General features: G+C 38.5%; 1 protein-coding gene across 10 annotated transcripts in view; it reads right to left on the bottom strand.

The window, feature by feature from the left end:
- Nucleotides 1-23,682, bottom strand: part of PTK2 (protein tyrosine kinase 2) — a 226,772-nt gene that overhangs the window by 78,900 nt on the left and 124,190 nt on the right. For all 10 annotated transcript variants that reach the window (XM_054059952.1, XM_054059955.1, XM_054059953.1 and 7 more), the window contains 7 exons: nt 13,386-13,465; nt 11,382-11,444; nt 6,426-6,480; nt 4,173-4,313; nt 3,397-3,474; nt 2,376-2,483; nt 811-928 (listed from right to left, as the gene is read on the bottom strand). In XM_054059952.1, the coding sequence (XP_053915927.1) occupies nt 811-928; nt 2,376-2,483; nt 3,397-3,474; nt 4,173-4,313; nt 6,426-6,480; nt 11,382-11,444; nt 13,386-13,465 (643 nt within the window). The remainder of the gene's footprint in view (nt 1-810; nt 929-2,375; nt 2,484-3,396; nt 3,475-4,172; nt 4,314-6,425; nt 6,481-11,381; nt 11,445-13,385; nt 13,466-23,682) is intronic.

Here is a 23,682-nt window from a genome sequence, read left to right as displayed (position 1 = left end):
GGACTCAGACTCAAACTGGAGAGCTTTGGGGATGGTTTGTGGACTTTCGTCTATCACAAATAGGAAAGAAGGAAACAGTTTATACACTGTTTTAGAAACCAAAAATGTTGGAATAATTTCCAGTAGCAAAGTTTAGTACGGGAGGACAATAACATATAAATTCTTAAGCAGCGTTGTGTGTTTTCCAATAATTATAGCTGTCTGAAATTAGAAATTCTAATGAAATTTATCTAAAGTACTCTCTTTAAAGCTAAGTGTACCTGCACCCTGGTGTAACTGCTTCTAGTTTGTGGGTTGCTACAAAACCAACTGACTAATACTACAAAACGCATCTCTGGTTTAGTTCCTATTTTATGAGAAAGGCTCATGAGACTCCTCTAAGAGCTTTCATTTTTTAAACAGAGATGTTGGGAGTGTCTGGGAGGAAGGCAGAAATTTTAAGAAACTATCATCAGTCAGAACCTTGTCCAACCTCTCTCAGTTTCCACTTGCATGTTAGGGAATCACATTTCAAGATAACAGGTCTCTGTCAGGAGTGCCTTTAATTACAATTTATTTACATCTGCTAGTTAAATTCAGAACAGCGTAAAGCAGTGATTTCTGAAAATGAATGTAAATTGTCAACCATTAATTAAATTTTGACAGAGTGACATTTACTATCAGTGTTTTTCAGAACAAAAATACCTCATGGTTCCTCCCTGAAAGTCAAGAGCCTCCAAGTAAGGTTTTTACTGATACCTTCTGTTCAACTTCAAAATAATCCATACTAGATATGAGTACAGCAACTACTGCAATGAAACATCTCCTTACCTTTCTGTGGCCTGATAATAAACGATTGCGTAGCTCCATTCACCAGTCGGCAATACCCATCTATCAAGTCAGCCATGTTCTCCGCAATGGTTAAGGATGGCGCCGTCACTGTTAGTGGCTAAGAAGGAAAAAACAAAGCATCAACAAAGAGGTATTATTGTAGTTCCAACCACGGAGTAGAACAGCTGTGTCATTGCATCAGAACTTCACACACACTTGCAAACAGTAAACAGAAAAATGTGGGTGAGCAAAGAACCACCAGATTCTCACTTTACCTTTTATGTAGCAAATGTGAAATGTGAGGTTCAGAAAGCACAGCTGATAAAACCCTCCACCCAAATGTAATATTAATCCGGGCATATTAAGTGGTTTGCTAGCTAAACTTTCAGTCAAACACTGTTCACTACAACTGCTATGACTTTTACAGCTATAATTACGACAATTCTTAAGAAGCTGCTTATTCCTTATACTCTCACAGGCAGTATCTTTTTTCCACACTTTTCCAGCAATTTTTTCTTTGTCCTAAAAAGTATCTTTCCCCATTTCAAAGAGACAAAAAACAATAATAAAAAAGAGTGAAAAGGAGATCAGAGACAAACAATCAAGCTATTAATTTTAATACCACCAACATTCATCATCCCCTGCACAGATTTGCCAACTTGCCCTCAATCCTTCTCTATCAGTGACTGTTTTCCAGCGCATTTGACTAAAGTAAAGATTTTATTTCAGTTCCAGCTCTGTCTCCATATAATATGAGAGACCAAATTTTCCCTCTTTTAAACTTCCCCTTTTCACAGAAGTGAAATTGCTCAGTTTCCTCTTTAGGAATGTAGAATCATACACATATGCAGGATAGTATCAAGTTGCAAGTAAGGGCCAGCATTTTTTAATTAAGCTTCTTTTACAAATATCAAAATATACAAGCACAGATGCAACCCCTAAAACATGTAAAGAGCTCTGAACCTATTTTAAAAACAAAACTATCCATCTAGTACAATGATGACTGCTCACACTCAACTTCCTTTTCCCCTTAAAGAACAAGAAAAATCAAACAACTGCTGAATGCCTGGCATGTAAGATGTCACAGTATAACACACCAGCTGTAACTACAGGAGGAGCAAGCATTTAACAATAACTGAAGTCTTTGTACGCAGACACAGACAGGCAGTCCTCAGCTTAAACATACATGTGCAAAAGTGAAGCATACTTAGAATCACAGAACCTTTGGATTGGAAGGAACCTTAAACACCATCCAGTCCCAACCCCCTCCCATGGGCAGGGACACCTCCCACTGGATCAGGTTGCTCAAAGCCTCATCCAGCCTGGCTTTGAATACCTCCAGGGAGGGGGTGTTCTTGACTTCTCTGGGCAACCTGTGCCACTGCCTCACCACCCTCAGGAAAAATTCTTCCTGGTAGATCATAATTACACTGACAACAGAAAACCCCCGAAAGATGTTACAGACTGGAACAAAAGTACACTATACAAAATATCTTCATTAGGAGTACTCTCATCTCTACCCTTTCCCAGGAAAACCCAAGCCAGTAAGTTTATTAATACCGTACCTCAGGTGCACCTGCTATCTTCAGCTGCAACATTCCTTTTCTGTCCTTGTCTTCACTGTTGGAATACTGAATCGTCTGCACTTGATTGAAGTCTGCTAGATGAGTTGGCTGCATGCAGGCAAGGAAAAAGTGGGGACAAATTCAAAATCACGGCAAAATACTTTGCTTTTATTTTTTATGTGGCAAAAGCACATGGAAATTTTGATCTCCAAATTACACTTGTAGAAATCCGTTTCCGTTTCTTTTTTCTACAGTTTTGTTAGGTTTTGGCTAACAACATATACAAAAATTCAGCATTTGCAACATGAAACCAAGCATCAAGGTTGCCCACAGAGGTCACTGTTGAGTAGCGCCAGGCCCATGCTGAAGTACATTGTGGAAATAACCTCTTGGAAGTAAAGACAGAGAACTCAACAGGTTAACCACACATAACCTGCTCTCACAGCATACTTAATGTACCTCTAGGCTGCCCTAAAAGAATTTTCTTAACTGGCTACATATTCCTGATGACCAAACCTTTTCACTGCCATTGAATTCATTAAAAAAGACGTTAGGAATGGGGTCAACTTAAGTCATGACTGTAAAGGTCCCAAATATCTTGTCAGTTCTGCCTGAACATAACTCCTCACAGCATGGAGGTGCAGAGGATATATTGTAATACAGTCAATATTAGGTAATGAAAAGGCTTTTAAGGCTATAAAGTAAACCAAATAAGCCAGCAATGACTGCACAAATGCTAAACACTAGCTGATTAAATAACCTCTTCATTTACACATGCCTGAGAAAGAGAAGAATAAATCAGAATAATTTGCATGTTTCTGTTAAAAAGTCACCATCATGTTTCAAATTCTCCAAGTGAGCACTTCGCTGGATACAAAAGCCAACAAACTCAGCACTTCTCAGCACTTCAGTGTTTAACTCAAAGATTAGTCTTGTCATTCCTCTTTGTGTGAAGTTCAGTTCACAACAGGCCATGGCTGTTAAGACAGTAATGGAGAAAAGAAAACAGAAGCAGACTTACATTTGCGCCCTTGTCTGTAAGGTAACTGATTCCTTCTTCTGGGCCAATTGCCAGCTCCACTGAAATAATCCAGCTTGACTTCAGAATCGAAGGAGAAAGGGCAGAATTTCAACAGTAAGACAGGACCTTACTAGGGAACACTATCCTCCAATGTTACGATAACAATTTTTTAGTGATTAATCTCTAGAAGCTTTTAAATTCTTCAAAGAATTTAAAATGCATTAAAATAAAGTAATTCTATAAGTAGCAAAAGTCCTCATGACTGGTTTCCTGGGGATCCGTGCTACTCAAAATGTGTTTCCATGTGGTTTATCTTAAGTGTACATAAGGACTTTGTATTTCCTATATTTCCTCTTCTCGTGGACCTTGATATTTCTGTTCTAGTTTCTGGCTGAGTGCCTGTTTTCACAAAGCCTGTAGACTTAATGCCCTTCCTTAAAATTTGTTTGAAGTTGGTAGACTTTAGAAGGCATTTGAGCCTTTATTTACAAACAGAAGAAGCTGAGCAATCTCATTTCACTGTCTTTCAAGAATGAAGCACCAATAAAATTATTTAACAATGTCCAATTCTTACCCTACTAGTGCTTTTCCAAGTCAACCGAGAAAGTTCTAAACAAAATCAATAAATATATTTTGTTATTAATGAACTGCAAATATTTGTCTCTATATCAGAACAGGAATTAAGCAAGCAATTAGCTGCAGCGCTAAGCAAAACCTATTAAGACTCATAACTACGGCATGTATTCTGGCGACCATCACATTCCTCCTCTACTTACACCAAGAGCACACTTGAAGCATTCCTTGTCAAATCTGTACACTGGAGAGAGGATCTCAAAGAATTTCAAAATACTTTCTTCTCTATTGAGGTTGGCAAACTGTCGAAATGTTTGTTGGATTAACTTTCGTAGTGTTTTAGCCTGTGTATTAAAATATTTAAAGATGAGTTATTTTAAATTTAATCAGTGACGCTGCATTTCTGCTACACATTACACAGAGAATATTTCACTAAGGGTATTTTGAGTAAAACATAATAAAAGATGACATTTTAACTATTTTTTTCTAGCTACCTCATTCTCCCAACTTCTTAAGTGTGTACCAATACAAAACCAGAGCAATTTACATATTGATTCCAGATTTTAAACTTCTCTTACCTGGTAGTAACAATCCAGTTGTATCTTAATTTCTGCACACAATATCTTAGACTATCCGTAACAATTCTTAAAGTAATAGTATGCAAAATAGCATTCATATAAAAACATAAAATTTAAATAATGAAATAAAAATCAATGTAAAAGGTAAACCAAACATTTAAACTATTTTAACTATGTTGCATATAATTTAATTTTTTTTTTTTTTTCTGGTTAGAAACAACCACTTAGAAAGAGCAGCATAAATCATCCTCCCAACATTTAGGACAGTAGCACAGAGCTAGACAATTATGTATTCTGAAAAATAAAGTACATAGAGGATGCAAGCAGGCTTTCAAACCACTACATTCAGGAAAAAAGAAGGATAACTAAACTAAGACTTACGAGATGTGAAGTATCTAAATGCATATAATGTATAATCCCTGGGAAGGCTGCCACACATATCAAAATAAGAACAGGATCTCAGAAGCAATGTCTTTAACATGCCCCCAAACTCAACAGGCAACCAAAAATCTTGAATAAAACCATCTGTTTCTAAACACTAGAATTCATCTAGACAAAAGCACAGTACCTTCTCTTCATCCGTCCTAATCCTAGGAGTACACTCTGTAAGCAGTAGAGCCAGGCGACCCACTGTTTTTCACCACTGCTTACATCACACAGTAAAATGTCAAAACCACAAACACATCTACCCTTCTTCCCTTTGCCAAAGCTTGACCCGTGTCTGAAGTGACTGAACGGATTTCAAAAAAACTTAGAAATACCCATTTCTCTTGTATCTTCCAACTAACAATGACAAAAGGTGAAACCATGCTTATTTTTGCAATATGTCAAGGTTAAGACAGGTTCTACTCAGCTTCACCTTCTGGCCATTCTCACTACTTCTTTCTGCTATCCTCTCCGTTTCACGATTTCTGATGAGCAGTTTTCTTTGTTGGTCAGTTTTCTGGCTCCGTAACATCATTTTATGAGATAGTGATTCATTCTTTTATGTCTGGAGCCTTTCACCACAATTTCTCCCTTTAGCAGAGAATACAATTTCAGATAATTGCTTAAATTAAAATGCAGAGGGATTACTTAAATCCACTTGACTTCATTAGCGTCTGATTTTCAAAAGTCTTTTGAAACAAAGCCTCTTCACGACAGACCTTTTCTGTCCAGCCATTTAAATCATAATGTAGAAACCTTCTAAATCTGCAACTGAATTCTACTGCTTCTGTAAAAGTATCACTACTTACCAAAACCAGCTCTAAAATATCATTTTATGATTTATACTTTTCTGTATGAATGGTAAGAGATATTTTACCACAACATTCATATCAAGATGGCCATAGATATAAAAATACTTGGTGATCATTCTTCACCTTCCTTTTTAAAACATACTGAGTAAAATTTGCCTTTTTTACTCTGGGAACATATTTCAATTTCAATGGAAATGAGAGTCAACCAACATCTATAGTCTTAACCAGGACTAATGGAAGTGGAAATCACTGGAAATCTTTCTTGAATGAGCTGGACACATTCCTGAGCAAAGAAGGCAAATACGGTTTATCAAGTTACCACCAAGAAGACTGTTTTCTCACATGCTCCTTTCCCTGTTCTCCAGAAGTCTCATTCCTCTTCTTTTTCTTGGGTGGGGAAGTTATTTGGTATAAGAGGATCTGAGGACTCGTTTTGAGCTTCTGTCCATGAGGTTTGAGAAGCAAAAGTGAGCAACTCTCTCTGAGAAGCTCAGCAAGGCCATGTAGATCACAACTATCCTAGTTTTGTCAGCACAACTGCACATCAACGCCCTTCTGCTTATACACAGCAAATCCTAATACAATTTTCAGATTTTTGGCACTTTTTATGTAGCATACAATTGACTGGAACTGCAATTACCTTCACTGAATCTAGTAAACTCTTCGGAAAAAAACGTCTTAAACCAACATCTTTCCTGAAACAAAAACACACAAAACATTAATACAAAAACATTGTGTAATATTATATTGCTCTTTTTCAGGGAGGTGTTTGGGGTTTTATTTGGTTTAGTTTTTTAACTAGTACATGTAACACAGTAAATGATTTTAATAGTAAGATCCTTGACAATCTCAGAGTAATGAACACGGTATCATTTAAGTGCTAAACACAGTCACTCCTCAGCAAATGTGGGACGGTGGCATCTCCTACTTTAAACTCAAAAAGATATCACATTTACAACAGGTAGCTAGTGGTGAACGTGTATTATCAGAAATGTTGGCTTGAGCACAGAGAAGTTTTCAAAATAAAAACTGATCTTTGTAGACGTTTTCATAAATAGTTTTCAAAATATTGAAAAAAATGTTCTTAAAACACAGTCAGGTGAGAAAGGAACAACATGAAAATAGCAAATTCTAATTAACATCAATAAGAATTGAGCAACAGATACAACATAAAGCAAAGGATTTCTCATGACATCACCTCAGTAAGCATGTTGACTGCACTCCTTACTGTTCTACCCTTCGCAGCACTATAATGGAAGTTTTTTAACTTCCATTGTCACTTTTTCCTCAAAGAAAGCATCTATTGTCAATATTCGCAGCTTATTGCAAGTAATCTCACTTTTGTGCTGTAAATCAGTACCCTATCTGTAAGCTTGGATTTCGCAAACTAAGTTACATCAAACTCACTTTCCCAATTATAAAGAGGGTTGCAGCCCTAGTTTGAAACCCAGAGACATAATTAAATATTTCTGTGGCTTAGTTCATGCCTGATGTGCATATGTACCACTGCAATTAAACATTGGCTTCAAGAAAGATGCCTGAGAAACTGCCAAAGATATTTTACAGCAAAAGATGATCATCACACAACCAGGTATACTAAATGTTGCATGACCATGAACCAGTCGGACTGTGTTAGCAGAAAATTTCAATGAGAAAAAACAAAAACTAGAAGAAAAATGTAAATAGGAAAAGGACTTCAATCCTTGCCTGTCAAAGGTGTTACTTTTTTTCCCCTTTCAATTAAAAATGTTAGAATCTCTTTTAAACAAAAACCCTGATCCACTTCTGCAATGAGTTTGAAAAAAAGCTTTCCATGACTGCATGCTTTGAACATAAACAGAAATACATCCGGAATTCTTACATTTGGCAAAGAGAAGCAAAGCCATTAGCAAGCTGAGATACACAGAGCTGTTTACTGCTACCTAACGGTGCAAGAAGAAAGCCAACGTAAAAAGCTTACTCAAAGTAATAAACCAGGGTATTTTTAAAGCTCTCTAAAGTCAAGCAGTGTACAATTTCACAAAACATCCTAAAACATCCTCAATGAAGAGGAGCAGAACGTTCATGCGCAGCAGCGAACACTGGCATCTGTGTAACAACAGTAAGCTGAAAGACTATAAAATTTTCATAAATGTTAATTCCTTTGAAGCATTTCTTCTCAAATGCAAATCATGTGCGGTTTGCCATCCCACACAGTTAAATAAATCTAACACACTATTACCATCGAAATAATATGCAAAGACATTTTGACAAGGAATATATTAGTTTAACATGAAGCATTTGAGAGAGAAATGGTGTTTTCCAAAATGAAGCACCCTGCATTACTTATCTCAACAGTGCCGCAGCATGTGGCTGCAACAACCGGTTCAATTCATTATTAAAGGAGTTGTAGAGTAGCCTTTTGTAGAGCTAAGCATACAACAAATTCGGTAGAAATTCTTATCCAGTGCACAATGAAACACAACTCAATAAAATTTGTTAATAGAGTTATCCCTTGTTTAAATGAGACAGCAAATTGAGTTACCAGAGGAGAATTTAACTTAAGAAACATAAAGATTTAATGCCTTGGTTAAAAACAAACTATGGGTACCTGTAAATAAGAAAGTGAGCGTTGGAAATTGGAACATACAAACAGTTTAAAATACACAATCCTCTAAACTCCCTTCCTTCCCTCCTCAGCTGCACTGCGTAGGGGGGTAAAACAGCCAGCGTGCAATACACCCTAGCTCGGTCCTCCAGTTTGAGTGCTCAGACTGCTGTTTTCTGATTGCCAGCAGCAGATCATTAGGAGAGAGATCCTGGTTTATAGACTTCTACTATAGGTTTGTATTTAACCTCATCCACTCCATCCCACTTGTGGGCTTAAATGTAAATTTATTTTTTTTTATGTATAAACTTCAATAGGATTAATAAAATACCAGCTGCAGACAGAGGATACCGCCTGCCATATAGTGATAAACAGCTTTAGACTACATATATCTTTATTTCTATTTTTCATCTCAATTGATGTTACAACAAAAAAAGTAATGTTAGATTAACATAATAGACTTTAACGTGCCTTTTAGAAAATCATGGCTGCAGCTGTTCCTTCATATAGCTCCCATTTCTGTACTTGTAATTATCTCTGTTCTATCCTAACAGGCTTCACATTTATTATGAAAAAAAATTCTTCTTTCATTACACGAAGGCCTAACTATTAAAGGCTACTTAACAGTTTGATTCTATCTACCATTTCCCATCCACATTTGGTCTTGTATGAAAATCTGATCAAAGACGACGATACATCAAATAGACATCTGACAAAGACGGGCAAGAAGCAATCACACCAAATGCATTTAAAAATTGCACTCAGCTGTTTAAGTGCTTCGTGATGTACTAAAACTAGCAAAAATCCCCCCAGAAAAAACAAAAAGCCTCACTTGATAAATAAATATTACTTGTATGGCTAAACCTTTATAGGCTATTAAGGTGGTAAAATCAAATGGCTTAATTTTGGGGATCATTGGTGCTTTTTGCAGACTCTTTCTAGCTTATAATTATCTATGGCCACTTTTAAGGTGCTTTCATCCCTTCCAGCTGAATCCTATACAAAACATATTTCACTTCTTAAACAAATAAAAACAATCTCAAAGTGTACAATTCTAAATTTCCAATCTTGTACGGCATTAAACGGTTAGATTTTGCCTATCGGGTTTTTGCTTCACTTCGTCTTTCACAGCAGTTATAAAGTTATTTCCTACCAAAACACTTCCTGTTTGGAAAACACACGCACTGAAAGAAACAAGGCACTGTTAAATTGGAAGCAGCCCCATACCACGTCCTCCAGGAACTCTCTTACCTGTTACAATTATTAATTAATACACTGTGTACTCTGTTATGACCCTTGTTTCCTTTGTCTCGTTGTTTCTAAAGTTGTTAACCTAATGTGTTTGGCTCATGAGTTGACAAATAACCCTCACTACAAGAAGGACACTGAGGTGCTGGATCATGTCCAGAGAAGCGCATGGTGAAGAGCACAAGTCTTACGAGAAACGGCTGAGGGAACTGGGGTTCTTCAGTCTGGAGAAAAGGAGGCTGCGGTGAGGTGGGTGCTGGTTTCTTCACCCAAGTAACAAGCGACAGGAGGAGAGGAAATGGCCTCAAGTTGTGCCAGGGGAGGTTTAGACTGAATATTAGGGAAGTGGTGTAGTCGCCATCCCTGGAGGGGTTCAAAAACCATGCTGATGTGGCACTCTGGGACAAGGTTTAGTAGGCATGGTGGTGTTGGGCTGACGGTTGTACTTGATGATCTCCGAGGTCTTTCCAACCTCAATGATTCTATGATTCTCTGACTTAAAAATACCTGTCTCACATTCTTGCAGTTGGGCAAACTGCAACCACTGTAGCTCGCTTTGCTGAAGAGGATGGCACGGAATCAGAACTTCTCTTGCTTGAAGTACTTTCAAATCTTCTTATATCACCTTTAATCTTCTATATCACCTTTAATCTTCTATATCACCTGTCTATCTGCTCATCCTGTTCATCTTTATAAGCCTTTTCTCATTTTGTTAACCATTTCCTCAACCAGTATATTTCTACTGTGGCTACTGAAAGAAAACTCAAGTCCTTCAAAAACCTCCTAATTCAAACAAAACCAAAGCTTTTACAAATGCTGCACAGACAGAGGAGCACTATGTAAATAGCAGGCACTGAGTGAATGAGGCAGCAATCAGTGTTATCCTTACCTATTAAAACCATACAGTTTCCTCAAAAATCCTCGTCAACTTCTTCGCTGTGATGAAAAACTTTATCTTCCACCTCCACATTCTCTAAATTCACCCTTCTGAAGTTCACACATGTGTTTCATTAATAATATAAGACAAAGACTTCGCTGCCACTTCAACTTTTATCCCGATTTTATGTTAAACTGTACAGTACCATTTCACAATGATAACCAGTAGTGAGGAGCAGATCATTGGTGTGTGGATGTATGAAACGTTGTTCCACTAAGTTAATACAAATAAAACCAGTTTTCAAGCTCCAGAGCTCCTAAAGCACTCTGGATTTTTTGGACTGTGCAATAGGATTAAGTAACCAAAATACTTTCAGTATAAAGATGCTTCTTGGTGGTCTTAAAATTTGTGATCCATGGGTAAATAATAAACTTGCTAACTGCAAGGTGACAATTCAGGAAACTCATGTACTGAGCAAACAGAAGAAACCAAAGCACCAGAAACATTTTCAAGGAACTCAAACTTTACCCCAGATGAGTCACAGCTGAAGAATGTAACTATACACAGGAAACTATTTAGAAACAAAATCACCTTAGAACTAGATTTGATGAACTCATAAACATTAGCAGAACTGCAAAAAAATCATAATAAGCCTCATGATCAAGTTCAGACAACTCCAACTCTGCTTCCTTGAATCAGAGTTAAAGGTGCACTTCCTACTTCTATACCTTAATAGGTTTCATCATCCTTTATTAAAGCATTTGAAGATCTCAGACTTCATGGAATATAAAATTACAACAACAAGCAACGTTCTGTTATTGAACTGAGTTTCATGTTCCTGATGAAGAAAGAGTTCAAACCTCAAGCTAGAACACAATACTTACTCTAACACTTCATAATTGGACTTCTTTTCTAATGCATTGCCTCTCATCTCTCCGTAGGATCTCCTGAAGTCAGGAAAAATATTTGAAAGTGACAATTATTGGGTAATCCAGCCTAAAACTACAACATCAAAGTAATCAAATCTTTCAAAGACTTACCATTAGAAAACACTGGCAGAAAGAATTCAAATATAAATATTTACACATTATTCTCCTACCTCAATGTATGATTAGATTTTTACTTTACACAATAACTTAATTACACAAGGCTACAGCAGTATTGCACTTCTAGAACGAATCACTCTGAACCCACGTAACTACACTGCTAGCAAAGAAGTGATCTAACCTGCCTGTCAGCATCTCCTTTCTAGTTCCAACAGAATCTTCCCCACCTTGGTAGCAACACTCATGTCCATGTGCATGTAACAGGAAGTAGGGAATGATGAAAATGGTTTCAATCCAGGGCTGGAGCACCTCCCAGACAAGGAGAGGCTGAAAGAGTTGGGTTTGTTTAGAATAGAGAAGAAAAAGCTTCAGGAGACGTTATAGAAGCCTTCCAGCTCTTAAAGGGGGCTACGGGAAAGCTGGCAAGGGTCTCTTTATCAGGGAGTGCATTGACAGGACAAGAGGTAACAGTTTTAAGCTGAAAAAGGGAAGATTTAGATCAGATACTACGAAGAAATGTTTTCCTCTGAGGGTGGTGAGGCACTGGCACAGGTTGCCCAGAGAAGTCGTGGATGTTCTGTTCCTGGAGGTGCTCAAAGCCAGGCTGGATGGGCAACCCGGTCAAGTGGAAGGTGTCCCTGTGCATGCCAGGGGTGTTTGAAATGGATGATCCTGAAGGTCCCTTCCAACCCAAACAATTCTATGATTCTATGTTCACATGAAAAAATAAACTAATTAAAGAATTGAGAATGAGTAGCTGTTGCTGGGAGACGGCTGAGGTCGCTGCTTTCACAGTGGACTAGGTATACTTATGGCGAGACGGTCCTAGTAGTCATCTACTAGAAATATCTCATGAAGATGCCACAGCATAAGAAACGTGGAAAGCAGGACTTGGCTAACAAAACAATCATGGATTATTACACTCATTTCATGTTTTGAAACAAGGCATCAACAGTTTTGTGACTGTGTAAGGAGTTTGCAGTTACACAGTCTTTTTGTTTTCTCTGGGGCTACAAGCAAAATTTACACCAAAGACATGAGGTTCTCCTATGATACCTAAGCAATTTCAAAAGCCTAAACGTTGTTGTATTTTGAAAAGCACTGTTCAAAGGACATTTTTATTCTCTGCTGACAAGTTTACATTTGCCATTCATTTCTTATCAATTTTACTCCTTCCCAAATCTCTCTGTGTGAGACCACAGCATAACTAAAGCACATGTTTCAGGCTAGGGATTCTCCATAAATTAGCGAAAAATAACCCCCCAAAAATGCATTTCAAAATCTGTGAGAGGAACTCTCTCAAAGATTTCTTAATGTGATAAATTTATCTTTATTTTCCAGCTGTCTATACAGCTGAGAAGAACACCAAACCCACCCAAAACGATCCTTGAGATTTAATCTTGTTAAAACAGCACATCAAAAACTGAGTACGTGCAGACAGGAAAGGTAGTAGCACTTATCGTTAATGGAATTCTTTAGCTGTAGGATTTATATGTGCACAATAACAATACTACTAGCTGAATAATACCACAGATGCAAATTTTTTTTAGGTATAATTCACTGTACACTACAGGCCTTTGAATTATTCAGATGAATTCACCCGACAGGCAGTATCAACATGTAATTAATTAAAATTTTAAAATTAATGTTAATTTAAACATCACTAGAAATTGGTTACAATATAATCTATTCAGTTTTTCTACAAAATACTTTGTAGAAGAAGTTTTACAATGTTTTATTCAACTCTGCAGCTCAGAAACTGATGAACAATAAGCATTTTCAGAATTAATGTATATATTCTGTCAGAAACATGTTGAATAATAAATGAAATTATCAGCTTACCGTATTTCAAGGCAACCTAGTTTCAAAGCAATTTCCTGGTCCACTTGATCTGCTATTTCTAACATATAGTCATTTTTCACCTACAGCAAAAGAAGCAGGTACGCATCACAGAAAGATCAATTCAGTGCCAATACAGACTACAACACTGCCCCAACACGTTGAGAACAAATATGTTTTAAGCTTAATTTTTTGGAATCCCTATTTACAGTGCATGAAGAGAAAAAAGAAGCTATGTGCATTCTCTCCACCATCGAGCTGCGCTTTTGTAAGAAACACATTTTGACTGCAATGAACTTCACAAAAAAAATATTTCCTTATCTACATCAGTATCTCTTATGCTTTATTAAATATGATTAAAGTCTTCAAATAAGGCTGCACAGATGGTTGCACCTGCATTCAAGAAATGTGAATCTATTCTGTATTCTTGGAACCACCTTGGTCAACAGTTCTTAATTCTCTAGGTGCATCTAATCATGCATCTTAAACACACAAATGTCCGTGCATTACTGTGAAAATAAAACCAGCTGTAAGTAAAGAGTAGTATGTGACATTACAAGATGTTAGAACATTAGGAAGAAATTCTTCATGACGAGGGTGGTGAGACATTGGCACAGGTTGCCCAGGGAAGCCGTGGATTCCCCTCCCTGTAAGTGTCCAAGGTCAAGTTGGATGGGCCTTGAGCAGCCTGGTCTAATGGGAGGTATCTCCGCCCATGGCAGGGGTTTGGAACTGGATGATCTTTAAGGTCCCTTCCAACCTAAACAATTCCATTCAAAAATCATACTACATGCTGACTTAAAATGATGTTTGAACTAGCAAGAAGAACAAACAAGAGTGAAACTAGATGGTCACTTCCACAGCAGGAAATAAAACAGGCCAAGGAGCATGCTCTGACCTGGAGAGGGCCAAATGCTCATCCCTCCTGAAGAGGACGGTTGGGCCAAATCTGAATATTTGGAGCACCGCTGACACTCAGTGCATGGGCACAGTCTAGAGTGGTGAAGTGGCACATGCAAAAGATGTACCACGGAGCACGCTAGGCATTCAAACAAGACAGACTGCGATTGGTCAAAGCTTCATCGTGTCTTCTGCACTTGTTTTATTTACTGATATCAATGTAGGCAGCAAGCCTACTTTTAAAGTAACACTTTCAGCACATTGGAGCAGGCTATTTACACGGTTATTAACAAACCAAAAAGACAGTAAGAGAGAATAGAACTAGTGCTGAAGAACTAAACTCTGCAAATCCTGTCTTCTGTGGGACAGGCATTTTATACCAGTAACATATCTCTACAGAAGTACAGCTTTAATGGCTCATGTTATCCTCAGTCTTATGAAATCATAAACTTGCTACTGAGATCCTAAAGCTTAAGATCTTGAAGCCACAGAAAGCCCTGAAATACCACAAAAATCCATGACTCAAAGAGGAGATTATACATTATGAAAGAAATACACTTCACAAAATGCTTTTTGAGTGATGATAAGTTGTAAGAAAAACTATTTCGAACTGCTACCACTACGAAATTCATAATTTAAAAGATAAGGAAGTAGAGCAGCAGATTCTGGCAAAGGAGGTCCTCTCCAGCCAGCATCCTCCCAGTAACACAAGCATGCACCAGAGCAGTCCCTTATCACCAGTATCACAGCTGGATCTGTCCTGCACTACAAAAAAAACAAACATGAGACCTTTCGCATTACAAAGTGCATGCAAAACTTTGTTATTGAAAGAAGAAAGATGATAAACTGTGCAGGAATGAGCATATGAATTATTAGAATAGCTGCAACATCAGGAGAAAGCATCTTGCATTTGGACTTACTATGACCGAACAATAAACTTTCAACACTTCCCAATTCAACTCCTACAAATACTAATAAGAAATAAGAATTGTCCTTCAGCATCATGTAGCATGCAATCTCTGCACACATATGGAAAGAATCATTCTGTATTCCCATGAGAGTAATACACAAATCAAAACAGGTTGAATAACTAATTGTCATTTAGAGAGAGTTATCCGACTAAAGGTTAAAAAAAAAAGCCCCTCAAAACCACAGACTCAATACAGCTGGTAATTACAATGGCTGTAAGTGACACAAACTGAAAGAGAGATGTATCTTCTAGGGAGTCAAGATGGTTTGGTTCTGTATTTTCATTGAAAACTACAAAGGTCCCTAAGTGCAGAGAGTCCCATGTGTTAGCCAAGTAAACAGTCGGTGCTGTAATGGGCATAACATCTAATTTATGAAACCATTTACAACCAACCATGTACAAAAGAATTGTCAGCTATAAGACAACACACATTGTGTGCACCTACGGTACACATAATGGTAATGGATCAATGGGCCAAGGCCAACTGTGTGAGGTTAAACAAGAATAAGTGCTGGTTCTGGCACTTGGGCCACAACAACCCAAGGAAACTCTACAGGCTTGGGGAAGACTGGTTAGAAACCTGCCCAATGGAAAAGGACCTGGGGGTGCTGGTTGACAGCTGGCTGAACATGAGCCAGCAGTGTGCCCAGGTGGCCAAGGAGGCCAACAGCATCCTGGTTTGAATGAGAAATTCAAACCATGCCAGTGGGACCAAGGAAGTGATTAGCCCCTTGTACTCGTCACTGGCTGCACATCGAACACTGTGTTCGATTTTGGGCCCCTCACTTACAATAAAGACACTGAAGTGCTGGAGCACGTCCACAGAAGGGCAATGAAGCTGGTGAAGGGTCTGCAGCACAAATCTTATGAGGAATGGCTGAGGGAACTGGGTCTGTTTAGTCTGCAGAAGAGGAGCCTTCTCCTCTCCAGGCTCAACAGCCTCAGTTCTCTCAGCCTCACAGGAGAGGTGTTGCAGGCCCTTCATCATCTCTGTGGTCCTTCACTGGTCTCTGCAGAAGCTTAAACTCTTCTGTACTCAAAGTCATTACAATACGTGGAGGAATTTTCAAGGAATTCGGCTGTCCAGAAGTTCAGGCATTTCTGACCAGCTTGTACTGCTCAGTATCACTAAGCGCCAAAATGAGAAGTTTCCCTGGAAAGGGTATTTCGGGAAACAAGACAAAAAATGCAGAGATTCTGACTAGTTTCTTATCTCAACTGGGACAAAAGAAAATGTCCTCAAGTTGCACTAGGGGAGGTTTAGATTGGATAGATTGGAAAAGACCTCTAAGATCATCCAGTCCAACTGTCAGCACAACACCATGTCTACTAAACCACATCCTGAAGTGCCACATCTACATGCTTTTAGAACATCTCCAGGGACAGTGACTCCCACACTTCCCTGGGCAGTCTCTTCCAGTGCTTCGCCACTCTTTCAGTAAAGAATTTTTTTCTAATATCTTATCTAAACCTCCCCTGGTGCAACTTGAGGCCATCTCCTCTTGCCCTATTCCTTGCTACTTGGGAGAAGAGATTAACACCCACTTCGCTACAGGTTCCTTTCAGGGAGTTGTAGAAAGTGATAAGGTCTTTCCTCAGCCTCTTTTCCAGCCTAAACAACCCCAGTTCCCTCAGCTGCTCTCCATAACCCTTGTGCTCCAGACCCTTCACCAGCTTTGTTGTCCTCCTCTGGACACTCTCCAGCAACTCGAATCAATTTACTTCTTGCTTATATCATTTATGAGGTTTAACAATTTCAAATATAATTTGAATACAACATTTTATTTCATTCTTCTACCTTTTTCTGAGAATTCACCTTCCTGTATAGGTCACGTTACTTCACGTAAGTAGCTAACATACCTGTTCAAAAATCCATTAGCCAGCCTACCTTACACTCACTCAAATCCGATAGCTACTGGCTACACTTAATAAAACACTTTTTAAAAAAAACTATACATGCATTTTTTTAATCATATCAACAATTTTGGAAATTTCAGAGCTGTTATCAACCTATTTCTTGAGGCATTCAGACACCAAAAAGAACTGACTGCAGCACAGTATTTTTGCAACCCTGACTTATAAAGCTTCCCCTGCAGGAACTACGCTAATTTGAGGCTACGAGTATGTCATGCACAAATTTGTTTTCATTTATCTTCACAGCTCATTGCCTTGTAGATCCCAGTTCTGAAGCACTTCATTTGTTAAACTAAACAGCTGAAGAACATCTTTGGTTTCATGCAAACATATTTTAAAATGCTGCTAGCCTCAAGAAACTACGATTCCAGAAATAAACAAGCAACATTACGCAAACATTTCAAGTTCGAGATTTCTTTCCTCTTGCCCTCTGGCTTGTGAGCTTTCACAAATTCCAGTCATGTTTCCCTAGTTTGACTCTGCAACTACAGGCACCAGAACTTGACTAAGAAAAATTTTAAACCTCTCCCAATCCCAACGATTTTGGAAGCACAAATAAGTACTGTGAAAATTTTCCATTTATTTGCAAGACAGAAGTCAGGCATTTTCAGTCCAACACTGCGAGCAGAGAGCTGCATGTCTGACTGCAGAATGTTAACGTAACAGGCAGAAAAAAAAGTGTTCTTTTGCACATGTCAGTTCAGAAGAGATGGTGACACACAGATAATTTCATAAAGGTGGACTAAATCACAACTATACCTAGATGGGGACTGGTTCTTTATCAGAGAGTGCAGGGATAGGACAAGGTGGTACAGTTTTAAGCTGAAAGAGGGGAGATTTAGATTGGATATTAAGACGACAATGTTTACTGTGAGAGTGGTGAGGCACTGGCACAGGTTGCCCAGGGAAGTTGTGGATGCCTCATCCCTGGAGATGTTCAAGGCCAGGCTGGATAGGTCTTTGAGCAGCCTGGTCTAGTGGGTGGTGTCCCTGCCCATGGCAGGTGGAACTGGGTGGACTACAAAGTCCCTTCCAACCCAAACCATTCTATGATTCTATGACCACTGAGCAAATGAGCAGTGATTGAGTTTCTTCACCATGACAGTGGTGAGGCACTGGCACAGGCTGCCCAGGGAAGCTGTGGTTGCCTCATCCCTGGAGGTGTTCAAGGCCAGGTTGGATGAGGCTTTGAGCAACCTGATCCAGTCAGAGGTGTCCCTGCCCATGGCAGAGCGATTGGAACTGGATAATCTTTAAGGTCCCTTTTAACTCAAACCATTCTATGATTCCTTCCCCCTCACACTTCAGCCAACAGAGATTCACCTCAGCTGATATGCAGGCATGTGGGTGGTGTTTCTGAAGTTCCTTGGTAATGTCATGTGGAGTTCAGCCTTTCGAATTCAACCTGAAGTGTGGGATAAAAATGCCTTTATCCACCTAAGAAATGAGATGACAAGAGAGAAAAAAAATACCCTCTCCCTATGTCCACAAGTGAATAACAGCAGTGTTCACAATATCACTCATTAGAGCCTCTCATCAAAATTAATGGTTGCACTTGATTATCATAAAGCACTCATGTATATTATATACACTTACTTACTATTGTCTTTAAACTTTTGAAGGTATAAGAAGAGATTAAGAGCTTCAGGAAGGCTGCAGCCATAATCCTGTGGTCTAATTAGACTGAACAGAGTCTTATTATGGACAGCAAAGGTAATAAAATGATAGGAGGAATTAATTTTATCTTGCTTTTTTCAGAAACCTGTCTGCACACATTTTTCTTTAAATTCCACTAAGGCTAAGCAAGAGTAAAATAAAAAAGGCAGATTCAATTTCTACTCCCAGAATACTAATAAGAATTTCTCTTATCACCTTTCATTTTTCTGGACTCTTCTCTCCGAGATGACTTTAGATCAATGCATGAACTAATGCTAGTGCAAAGATGAGATAAGAATTTTGCAAGAGATTCAGCACAGGCAGCATAACCTCCTTAGGAAGAACCCTGAACAAATATTAAATGGAAGAGAAGAGACAATTAAATGGTAATTAAGCACACTGCCACAGGGCAACTGAATAGTCCTACAAGTCTTTTGTGTTTGCCCAATTATTACTTTTATTATTAGTGTTAATGCACTTAAATAAGAGAAATGAGATTATTTTGTCTCTTTAAGAGAAAAAAGGCCCTGTTTTTACAAGTATAAAGTGTATATACATACAAAGACACAAATAGAAAAATTTAAATAATTCAACCACTTCTTCCTGTTTACTATGAATTCTAAAGTATGGTAAGAGAGAGGATGGATCCTGATCCGTGGGGTTTGAAAATTCTGTTATCCGTGAGCTGGGGTTACACCTGAGGGACTGCCCTCCTTGGCAGTAGATGCAGACCTTCACATAAGGCTCGGAAATTTGTTAACAGTATGCATTGCCTGGAGGAAGGCTGAAGAGTACGTCATCAAGATACATTTACTCTTCAAGCCGATCAAGCACCACTGCTACTGTTCTGCTCCTCATTTTAACTGTTCAGAATGGAATCTCTCCAAGGGCTACATCAAAAAAAAATGCAGCATTCTATTTAATATACTTTAATCTGATGATCTCAAAGGTCTTTTGTAATCTTAATGATTCTATCAAAAATAGTGTGGCCAGCAGGAGTAGGGAAGGGATGGTACCCCTGTATTTAGTGCTGGTGAGGGTGCCCCTTGAACCCTGTGTTCAGTTTTGGGCCCCTCACTGCAAGAATGACGTTGAGGTGCTGGAGCATGTTCACAGAAGGGCAACAAAGCTGGTGAAGGGTCTGGAGCACAAGGGCTACTGGGAACAGCTGAGGGAACTGGGGTTGTTTAGCCTGGAGAAGAGGAGGCTGAGGAAACACCTTATCACCTTCTACAATCCCCTGAAAGGAGGTTGTAGCGAGGTAGGTGTTAGTCTCTTCTTCCAAGTAACAAGGAATAAGACAAGAAGAGATGGCTTGCACCAGGGGAGGTTTAGATAAGATATTAGGAAAAAATTCTTTACTGAAGGGGCAGTGAAGCATTGGAAGAGGTTGCCCAGGAAAGTGGTAGAGTCACCATCCCTGGAGGGGTTCAAAAAGCATGTAGATGTGGCACTTTGTGACATGGTTTAGTAGGCACAGTGGTGTTGTGCTGCTGGTTGGATTGGATGATCTTAGAGGTCTTTTCCAACCTTAAAGATCCAATGACTCTAATTTCACCTAGTTTATAAGAGAACACTAATTTATATAACTTATCACACAAACCTGATTTTGAAAAAGGCACCTCTGAAAAACCAGTCAGCCAAACAAGCGGCTGCAAACAGCAGCCTACACCAATCCAATGAAGCCTTTGAAGTACTTCTGCTAAACTGCGGTGACACTACTTCAGTTTCACCACCTATTGGAGACCAGATGCTCCGGCAATAATAAAACTACATGAAGCCTAAACCATTTCAAATATTTCATGGCCACAATGTTTTAGCAATAAAAATACATACAGATTAGCAAGTCAAACACTTATATTTATACTAGAATCATGAATTCAAGTGTTATACTGCTGAAAGGCTATATACTTTTGATTTGGTAACAAGCCAAACCTCAAAATATAATGTCCAAAGTGAATCGCTTTGATTTATACTGCTTGCAACACACTTGTTTCCACTTACCCATTTTGCCTTCTAGCAGAATATGCTTATCTGAACTCGCAGAGAAAAATATATTGGAAAACAGTTTAAAGGAGGAGAGAGACAAAAATAATTCCTTGCTACAAAATGTGGTGTTGATTTCAAGCACTTTTTCGGGTAAGCGTTCTAACAAGTTTAAATCAGGTTTTCAGTCAGGCAGGTGTAGGCTTTGGGAGGGGAAGGAGGAGTCTATTTAAGTTCCATTAAGCATGGTATAATGGAAATTCAAACTGCTTCAGGCTTCCTGATGAGTACAACAACAGTGTCAGTGTTAGACGAAGTAACTGGACTCTTTCACAGGCTGGTGAATAAGAATTAAAGTGTGACCTACGCTTCACATCTGTAGTTAACTTCTTGGTCACGATAGCTACAAACAGGCTACTACAAGGCAGAGATACAATCTGTGGAAAACATGAATGCCAAGCACAAATGAACCTCTTGGAGGTAGGAAAAAGCAGCCTTTTATGTGTCCTAATAAAAGAAAAAGTGGAAAAAAACCTGTCACTCCCCTAGTACACACTGCCTGCATTCAATGAACCCGTCCTTAGAGAGGGCAGTACTATTTATAACAAACAAGAATTCTGAAGTTCAGCATAATCCTACAATGTATTTCTTGACATATTAATGATATTATTCCCTGATATTCATCAGGAATTCACTTTATTAAACTTCTGTTCTCACCAACACTTTAAATATATTTAATGTTAATATTATATTAATAATGCTGTTCTTCAGTGGTTAGCCAGGACAAAAATCTCTCTTATCTCTCCACTCTTTTTTATGAGCATCACAAGTTCAAAGATACTCCTAAATCGTAAGAAAAGACAGGAGGTGAACACTGAACCATGAACAAATCAGCTTTTTCCACAAGGACGACAGACACGTAAACAAAAGCCCAGTTTCATTTCTGACGTCAGACTTCTAAAATATTTGGTTTTTTACTTGAATGGGCAAATCACCGACGGTCTAATGTGTAACTTCTCAAGATTTACTAGAAAATAACAGGCACTCTCCTAGCTATATAAATTGCCAGCAAATTCCAGCTGGTATCATTTATAATAAAAATTGGAGACAGAGGAAAGCCCGTGTTTGTGAAGATGGAGAAATTAGAGAATAGCCCTATGCTAGCACATATGATTTAAGAAGAAATCTATCACAGGCCTTGTATTTTCTATACCAGCTGCTACTTTAAAAAGCCATCTGCTTCATTTTTCTGCACGTGATTTTTTTCATGCAGCTGCAGTATTTCAGGAAACTGTTTGCTCCGGCTGACAAGCCAGCCTGCCAGCACGGTTCATAAAAACACCATGCTGGATTTGTATTTCTTTATTAAGAACATGAGTAAATTCATTCTGAACTTAGTACTTAATGCTTTCCAGGAGCTTAGGGATTTAAAAAAACATACTCGCTGTGTCTTAAAAATAAATTTTAAGTTTAAATTTGTCTCTGTACTTAGACATTAAGCTGAAAGAGGGGAGACTCAGATTAGATACTAGGAAGACATTTTTTCCTGTGAGAGTGTTGAGGCACAGGTTGCCCAGAGAAGTCATGGATGCCCCATCCCGGGAGGTGTTCAAGGCCAGGTTGGATGGGGCTTTGAGCAACCTGATGCAGGGGAAAGTGTCCCTGCCCATGGCATGGGTTGGAAATGGATGATTTTAAGGGCCCTTCCGACCCAAACCATTCTATGATTCTAAGATTCTATGAAATTATTAAAAAATAATAAAATCAAACTTGCTACTGAGTTTTCTTTTCAACTGTAACTACTGTGGAAATTCTTTAGCAACAGTACTAGCAAACGGTGTCTCAAAAAGGACAAACACCAGTCATCAGCCATTGCACTGGTCTTCCCAGCTCATTTAATGTTACCAAGAAATCTCCCACAGGATCATCTCCAATTTTTCAGGAGGACAGTTTAAAAATAAGCAATTCATTTCTCTTACTTTACTTTCAATGTGTACGACCTACTTACACAACTTAGTTCTTTCTGATTTATTCTTTTTCCAACTGGCAGTGCTTTGAAAACTGCATTTCAACAGCACTGCAGTGACTAAATACTCCTAAAGAGTTAAATGCACAAAGAAATCATCACCTCAACACCTAAGATATTTAGATAAGCAAAAACCGAAACAAACTGTCTTCTGTTCTCCAGTTACTAAGTAGCATAAGAATCATAATTATGATAGTTTAACGAAGCATGGAAAACAAAGATTCACATTACCTCATTTTCTCCTTATCCATTTGTTCTACCCAGATATTTTTAGCTGGTGCTTTTTATATTCAGAAATTATGTACTTCTGTTAGTGACATCTATACTAACAAATACAACCTTCCTGTATCTGCAGTAATTAATTATATATTCTCCTCTCTAACAGCTCAGGGGTGTTCTAGCACCTGCTTTTAAACACTAATGTTTCCAATACCTGAAGGTATTTTGGTGTTTGTTTTTCGTATGTAATAGCCACTCACAGCCACCACAGAAGCTGCTTATCAGGATCTTAGTTTTATACTAAAACACAACACTTCTGGTGACAGTGGTCCTACAAAAGTTCAGTGAAATTGTTCCTGTATTTTACCAAACCATAAATTCCACCTTCTGTAACACAGGAATACCTCAATATACCATCAGAAAACCTAATCTTCTGCAACAAGACAATGATTGAAGCACATCTATGGTTGGACTCGATCTTATCTAAGGGCTGGAGCACCTCCAATACAGGGACAGGCTGAGAGAGTTGAGGTTATTCAGCCTTGAGAACAGAAAGCTCCAGGGAGACCTTATCACAGCCTTCCAGTACTTAAAGGGGACCTACAGTAAAGCTGGGAAGGGGCTCTTTA

Source organism: Cuculus canorus, chromosome 2, assembly GCF_017976375.1.
Source record: "Cuculus canorus isolate bCucCan1 chromosome 2, bCucCan1.pri, whole genome shotgun sequence".
Lineage (NCBI taxonomy): Eukaryota > Metazoa > Chordata > Aves > Cuculiformes > Cuculidae > Cuculus > Cuculus canorus.
The sequence above is the reverse complement of the archived record's forward strand: the minus strand, read 5'-3'. Positions and strand labels throughout refer to the sequence as shown.